The sequence below is a fragment of the Pteropus alecto genome, unplaced genomic scaffold, assembly GCF_000325575.1.
Source record: "Pteropus alecto unplaced genomic scaffold, ASM32557v1 scaffold152, whole genome shotgun sequence".
NCBI lineage: Eukaryota > Metazoa > Chordata > Mammalia > Chiroptera > Pteropodidae > Pteropus > Pteropus alecto.
This window is the reverse complement of record NW_006432227.1, coordinates 10548594-10556585: the sequence shown is the minus strand read 5'-3', so window position 1 is coordinate 10556585 and position 7992 is coordinate 10548594. Positions and strand designations below refer to the sequence as shown.

Genomic DNA, 7992 nt, shown 5'->3' with positions numbered 1-7992 from the left:
AACATAGCTGCTTCGGGGACCTCAGACACTACCCCTGACTCTTGCTGTGTCTCCATTTGCGGTCATTTAGCATTTCCACGTGCAGTTTGATCTCCACAATAAACTTCTGGAGAAGGGGGCTGTGGCTGGTTCACCATTTCTGGCTAAGCCAAGCCCCTGCATCGTTCCAGGCGGGCAGGGTGCCGGGTTTCTTGGGCGACGTGGTGGGAAGATGAGTTTGTTCTGGAGAGGCTCTAGTCAATTTGCTGGCTAGGTAGAAGTGACAGGTGATGCTGAGCCAGTCTGTGCTCGGGAGGAAATGCAGGGAGGCGGGGAAGGACATCAGGATGGTCGTTCATAATAGTGGACGAGAAACACTTGAAGCAGTAATCTCAAAACTGGGGACTGTATATTCCTAGGATAACACGTGGAATCAATTCAAACTATAGCTGACGATTGATTTTACTTCCATAATCGCCTAAACCAGGGGTCTGCAAACTCTACAGAGTATCAGAGAGTAAATATTTTCAGCTTTGCAAGGGGTCTGTGTCCCTAGTCAATTCTGCCATTGTAGAGCAAAGGAAGCTATAGACAAACAACAGGTAGAGATGTGTTTCAATAAATGCTTTAATAAAAGCAGGCGAGAGCTAGATTTGGCCTCTGGGCTGTAGTTTGCGGACCCCTGACCTAAGGGATTAAAATTATGTATTTTGATAATGGCAATGCCAACCTAGAGCCCAGGTCAAATATTTTCCAGCATATTATGTATGGAATAGGAACACATGCACTAGTTCAATTTAGTTTTATGTATACTTGTTTGTCCCCTATAAGCTTTTGGTGTGAGGATTTTCGTATTCTTTAAAGCACTTATTTTTATATCCAACAAATATTTCTAGAATTTATCAAAGATCCCAATACATGATTGATAATATATAATTTTACTATAGCATATATATATATATTTACTCAACACTGTGCTGAGGAAAAAGTCTTATAAAGTATTTGCCTTCTTGAATTTCTGAATTTTATTTAGAGAAATCAGGTGGCCTTTTTTCCCCCCCATAGCCGTCGATCCTATACACAAAAAGAATAAGAACTGTGTAAATACTGCCTAGAATCCTATCAAAGATATTATTCTGGAAAAATGCAAGAGAATTTATGCTTTGATGTTTTTTAAAAGGAAAGGAGAACAAGGAATTTACATGTGAGTATATATATGCTGCTTGAAATATTTCTGGGAAAGATATTCAAGAAAATGGTAAAAATAGCTGTTTCTGGGGACGGAAACTGGGTAGCTGGGGACCAGGGCTGGAAGGAAAAGTAACTTCTGCCAATTAAAAAAAAAAAAGAAAAACACTCATGTGCATTCTCTTCCAAAAGAATTAAAAATTAAAACACATTGAAAATACAACTAGGTTACTGAAGTCAGCCGTGATGCCATGATTCATACTGACTTCTTTCCCTCATAAGCAGATATTCAAAATTACTCTGCCGACCGCGTTCCAGCCTAGTGTGCCTGTGAGTGCGTGTAAATCTGGTGAAAGAATCCGTGGCTGGGGAAGCTCACTGCTCGTTCTAGCTGCGTCTGTTCTTCCGGCACATGAGACGCTACCGCTGGGGGAGCAGGCGAAGGAGACAGGCCTCTCTATACACCCTACTGCAATCTCCTCTCACTCTGTAATTACTTCTAAGCAGAAGGTTGAAGCGAACCCAAACGAAGCTCTTAACACGCAAAGGCCTGTGTCCTGGCTTTAGACCTCAGCCGTGTCGCTCTGCCTTTTTTGCCGACTTCCTTACACAAGGGGGAGGGCGGCTCTCTGGGGTACAAGAAGTGACAGGGAATCCTGAGTCGTGAGCAGTGGAAAAGGCACTTCCGCCAACTTCTCTCCGGGCTTGAAATGAAAACAAAAACAAGAAAACATAGGTGACCATCTTCCTGTCACTCCAGGCCACAGGTGCTTGGCAGCACCTGGCTTCAGGTGACTTCCCAGGCCCTGCGGAGTGGGGCAAGGCTGATGCCTGGATGCAGCAGAGGTGGGGTCAGAGGTTAAGAGAAAGGGACGTCGGGGAACTGGTGGTGCTCATGTCCACGTCTGGCTGAGGGGCCTCTGCAGGTGAGACCCAGTGTCCTGAGCTGGTCCTTTGGGTCAATCGGTGGCTAAGGGACCTGCCGCTCAAGCATCATGCTCCACAGTGATCAGGGCTATGAGCAGGTTGTAGGATCAGGCACACTCGGGCTAGGCAACAGGAGACTTCAGCGTAAACCTCTCGAGTCCTTAGATTTCAGTGATTTCATTGAACCCTGTCTTTTCCCTTCTCAGCTTTCCCGGAGTCATGCTCTGTGTTTGGGAGAGCAGGCGAGATGTCTACATGTCTGCTTTGAGACCTGGCGGTCAAGTGCATGAAACACACAGCTTGGGCACCCTGAAGTCAAAAGTACTAACACCAAAAATGACAAAAACAAAAATATAATCCCATATTGTACTTAGAGCTGCCCCGATAAAGAACACACACTGCATGTTAGCTAATATCTTTTATTGTCAGACTTTTTTGAGCCAATAAACAATGATTTCACATGGTTGTCCATAAGGGAATAAGGCAATTGTTTTTTTCTTTGTGGGTAGACTTAGTTGGTCTAAGTCTTTACAACTTTTCCATATAAAAATAAAAGTCCAAGACCAGATTATTTTTCTTCTGGTCATAAATGCTGATTTATTTACAGGTGCCTTTTTCAGACCACCATTATAAACTTGGGATAAAATACGTGTATTTTATTAAAGCCTCAGCACTTGATGTCAGGGTCTTGTAAAGATTTGCTCGGAGTACAGCATCTCTCTCCCATATCCGACATGGTTATATTGTAATCTACCCAGAGCGACACAAGCTAACCTTCGAAGAAACATTTTTTTAACTTAAATCTTTTAGAAACTAAAGATTCCAAAATGACTTCATATAGTTCTAAAAACAGCCTTGGAGCCAGCTGTTTAAGAGTGGTTTATAAATACAGTTATTCGTAGGCTGCATATCCGTTTATAATACAGCAGACACAGAATGCAGACTTTGCTACATGTGAAACGAAACTGAGTCAGAACGTGGCTTTCGAAATACAGCAAAGACAGGAAAATCCAAGATTCCGGTTTGTTAATAAAACCACCTTATAAAGTAACAGTTGGAGACTATAACTCTGAACTATTAAAATATACAGACAGACTGTTTACATCATTGCACATCCTTTTTCCCTTTGCTTTTAATGCTCATGAAACAATGATTAAAGTGATGAGTTTATGAACACACGCATGCACTGGCAAGCACATATACTTAAAAGATGAAACGAAGAAAAAAAGTTAATACATGTCCACGAGGAAGGCTGCCAGCAGCACTCTGACTAAAATACACTGTCCCCTTGTACTCTCTCTGTCCCCTCCTCCCCACTCCCTCACCTTCCCTCAAAGTCGGGGAAATCAGGCTGGGAAGTTAGTGCATAAGTGATGGATGAACGCCCCCTTTCCAGGCTTTGTCAGGCTCCCCAACCAGGGGGGGAAGCATTGCCCGTCAGTAGCACAGTTAAGGTCCATCAGTGTCAGTTCCCCAAAAGCTAAGGCACTTCTGGCTGCTTTGGCGGCAGCGTGGTTTCTCCCCCTCTTTTTTAAGGCATGTGTCATCGAAAAGTAGTAAAGCTTTGGAAATTGGGTTAAGGTTGACAGCTTAATACGTGATCACTGAAGTGGACAGGGCAGAAGGTCCCTCGAAGACACCTCCCTTCCGGAGGCTTCCGGAAAGCCCAGGCAAGCTCTGCTTTGAGCGCCACACGCAGGAGCCAGCTGAGGCCAAGAGGGGGCGCGATCAGACCCTGAAGACACATGGACTCAGTCCCGTCTTCACCTGGAGCTGCCCTGGCTGCTGACGGAGCGCGAGGTGCTATAGCGCTTCTTCACTATCATGCTGATGTAGGCTTTCATGAGCTTGGCCACGTCCACCACCTGCCGGGGAAGCAAAATCGGCACACGGTCACCAGTCTCCGAGGGGTCAGTGGGCCTGGCCTAGCCACCGGAAGTCCTCTGAGCAAAAGCCACCAGCCTGGCAGGCGAACCCTCGGCTCAAGTTTTACCTGAAGCCAAGTTTACCTGCTTTTGCCCAGTCAGGGAGAAGGAGCAGTATGGCTTTTCCGAATGCAGAGAGCACCACCTGGTGGTTCTTGCATGCAGAAGTGGCAATTATGCTTGATGTTAAACTGTCGGATTTTGAACATAAAAACGAAGCAAAACCCGCCCCAGGAGACTAAAGTGTGTCGGTATCACTGAGACTGAGATTACTCTCCCCACTTAAAATAAGGGTTAGTGCCAGAGCTCACAATTACAGTTTCTAAACGCCGGGACTGTACCGTTCTAGTCAACGACTGATGACGCAGCTGAAGAAACAGAGGGAGGCTTTAAGGCAGGGGGTTCCCGGCCTCGGGCCACAGACTGGTACCATCTGTGGCCTGTTAGGAACGGGGCTGCACAGCAGGAGGTGAGTGCCGGGCTAGTGTGCAAAGCTTCATCTGTATTTGCAGCCGCTCCCCAGTGCTGGCATCACCGCCTCAGCTCCGCCTCAGATCATCAGGCATTAGAGTCTCATAGGAGCACCGGTCCCTGGTGCCACAAAGGTTGGGGACCACTGCTCAAAGGGCCAGGCAGGGAGAAGCAGATGCCCAGTTCTGCTCCAGGCCAGCTGTGATCTCAAATTAGCTCCTTCCAATGATGCAGTCACTGCACCCCGTTTGGCCCGTCCCTTCTCACGGCTAGCCTGCATCCCTGCTAAGACATCCTACCTGGCTTCCGTTTCCCTGTTCTCTCTTCCCTGCCAATCCCACCCCACCTCAGGGTTTGTAAACACACTGCCTGTTACATCATGCACAAAGATCCCAGAACAGTTCCCTGTTGTCTACTGGAGTCGACCAGACCCGGCAGCCTGGCACCTGTCCAAGGCCCCCACCTCTGTCCCTCACCCCGCACACCTCCTGCCGGCCGTCTGCCTCCCACATCGCATCCTCGGTGCAATCGATCACTGCCTCCCAGCCCCCGCTCTCCACACTGGCCGACTGTGACTTCCATCCCCCACCTCTGCTCCCTACGTGGAGACCTCAATAGGCTTCTTGTAATATTATTATTTTTACATCTTAAGCTTTGGAGCAAATAGCATACATATTAAAAGGCATTTTTTTTTTAAAATAATTTTGTGAGCCAGGATTAGCTCTGCCCAGGATGGTCCCACTCCTTGCTCGCTTCTGCTCCATCGACAGTGCAGAGCTGAGCCACACTGTTGTCACTGATTCACTGTCATCGTCGTCTACTACCTTCAAATGGCTTTACTGCCAAACTAGACATGTTTTTCTTTGTCATTTCTCTTTCTTTTCCTTCTTTCTGTAAGACCCTGTCATACAAGGGAACCACATTTCTCTGTTGAGAAGGCATGCAGAAGAAATTTGGGGTCACCAGATTTTGGCCCGCGAGGAGCCTGCAGCTTCGGAAGGACCGCCATGCTACAGTATCATGTGTCTCAACGCAAAACATTGTGACAAAATTACTCAGTCAAAAACGCAATGATACAATCTCACACCTGTTAGAACAGCAGTAATCAACAGGACACAAATGCTGGAGAGGATGCGGAGAACTAGGAACCCTCATCCACTGCTGGTGGGGCTGCAAATTGGTGCAGCCACTATGGAAAACAGTATGGAGGTTCCTCAAAAAACCAAGAATTGATCTACCACATGATCCAGCAATCCCTCTACTAGGCCTTTACCCCAAAGACTTGAAAACCCATATCCACAAAGAGATCTGAAGATATCTGCACACCGATGTTCATAGCAGCATTATCGCAGTGGCCAGGACACAGAAGCAACCGAAGTGTCCTACGATAGATGACTGGATAAAGAGGCTGTGGCACATGTATACAATGGAAAATTACTCAGCCATAAGAGATGAAATACTGCCATTTGCAACAACGTGGATGGACCTCGAGACAATCACGCTAAGTGAAATAAGCCAGACACAAAAAGTTGAAAATTACATGATACCACTTATATGTGGGATATAAACCTAAAAGCAACAAATGAACAGGACAGAGACTCATGGACATGGACAATAGACTAGTGGTTACCAGAGGGGAGGGGGGAGGGGGGAGGTAGATGGGGAAAAAATTTAAATCATTTCTTCAATTTAAAAAATTAATTAATTAAAAAAATGTTAATTGCAAAAAAAAAAAAAAAATTACTTGGCCAAAGGCATCAGGAAACGGGATACTGTTTTTCTGTGTTGTCAAGACCACGAACGAAAGATTTCTTCGGTCTGCCTCTTACCTCACTGGTTTCGAAGAGCAGCTCCCTCTCATCGACCACGATCTTGTACGTGTTGGCCAGGGGCGCCCCAAACGAGAGGATGTGTTCGTACTGGAAGACTTCCAGCGGCCTTCCCTCCCCACGCTTGTAGACAGACACGGCGTCCGCGCTGACGCCCAACCAGAGGTCTTGGGGAAAGCCGCCTTCCTTGCACTGGTGGGCGAGAGTCAGTACCAGGGTCAGACCGTGAAGCGATCAGAAGCACAGAGCCCAGGAAATCCCAGGCAGGCCTTGGGGCGAGCACTCGGCACAATGCGGAACACGCTTAGGGCGCGTTTACGCTGGGGGGCTGAAGTAAGAGAAACTATCTTTTCGGCTGTTTTAACTGTTTTCTAGTTGGTCAATCAATCCTACATATTTGGAAAAACCTCATCACACTTGGACTTTGGGACTCTTCGCCTCTGGACATCAGCACTCTGTGGGTCATTTCGATGAGCTACGTGGAGGTGGCTAGTTGAGGACCCTGACAATGACCCCCAGCAAACCAAGCACCTGAGCCAGGTCTCTTCCAGCTCCAGTTCTGCCTCTAACCCTCTGTTTGATGATTAACCTTCAAATACACAATCTGGGATCACAGAGGAAAATTCTCCAAACCCCTATGTGCTGAGCAGTCTTGGCTCTTACTTGAAAAACACTGTCATGAAAAAAAGCAGCCGTGATCTGCAGTGTGCAGTGGTGGATCTCACTGATTTAACAAGACTTTCCCGCACAGATCAGTGGAGGAACATGAGTCCCGATGTAGGGGACGGCGACTCAGGGCTGGTCTGAACCAGTACCAACAGGAGGAAACACGTGAGTGACACTGAGAAAGCATCTGATTTATACTTAAAACCCAACATGACTGAAATCGACCAACCAAACTAACCGACCAAAGATAGCATCAGAGAGTCAGGAAGGGATCTTGGAATACAGAATCGGTATTTAGATTTTTAGAGCCTCACGTAAAGGTCATCCGATAACATGCTGAACTGATTGTGATAAGAAAAACAGAAGCTCATTTAGACCTGGGGCTGGTAAGCTTCTCCCTGAAGAGATGGGGAGTAGATACTTTAGGCTTCATGGGCCCCACACAAAAAAGTGGTTTCCTGTCATAGCTACTCAACACTGCCACTTTAATGTGAAAGCAGCCAAAGAAAATAATGAGCATTGCTGTGTTCCAATAAAAAGTTACAAGAAAGGAGGAACACAGGGCTCGGCCCTTGGGCTGCAATTGGCCAAGCTTGGATCTAGACCATTAGAGTAAGATTTTCTTTCAATAAATGGTCTACTAAAAAAAAAAAAAAGCTATGAACCACTATTGGGTTGATGCTAATGGCTAAGTTCCAACTGCAAAACAGAAATTCTGCAGACATGGGAAAATAAAATATAAAATCCCAGCATATCCAAAGTTTCTAATTTTGTGTAAATGGTTATGAAACTTTAAAAAAAAAATTTTTAATGTAGAATTTTACCAGCACTTTTTATTGGATCTACAGCTTCCATAAGAAAATGTCAGAGTTATTTCGGAATACGTAACATCTTAACTTTTCACTCGTTCCTAATATTATCAAAGCATTTACTATAAAGGAAATAAACACTTTTGGCGGGTGGGCGTGTAAAGGAAAAAACTGGGGGGGCTCTAACAAGAGGAGAAG

At 45.9% G+C, this 7992-nt stretch overlaps 1 protein-coding gene across 1 annotated transcript in view; it reads right to left on the bottom strand.

Annotated features, from left to right (window-relative positions):
• Positions 1-2497: 2497 nt before the first annotated feature.
• MYO10 (myosin X) overlaps positions 2498-7992 on the bottom strand; it is a 190800-nt gene continuing 185305 nt past the window's right edge. The window contains exons 40-42 of the mRNA XM_006907122.3: positions 6977-6992; positions 6320-6511; positions 2498-3959 (exon numbers count right to left, since the gene is read on the bottom strand). Of these exons, the coding sequence (XP_006907184.1) occupies positions 3858-3959; positions 6320-6511; positions 6977-6992 (310 nt within the window). The 3' untranslated portion in view covers positions 2498-3857. The remainder of the gene's footprint in view (positions 3960-6319; positions 6512-6976; positions 6993-7992) is intronic.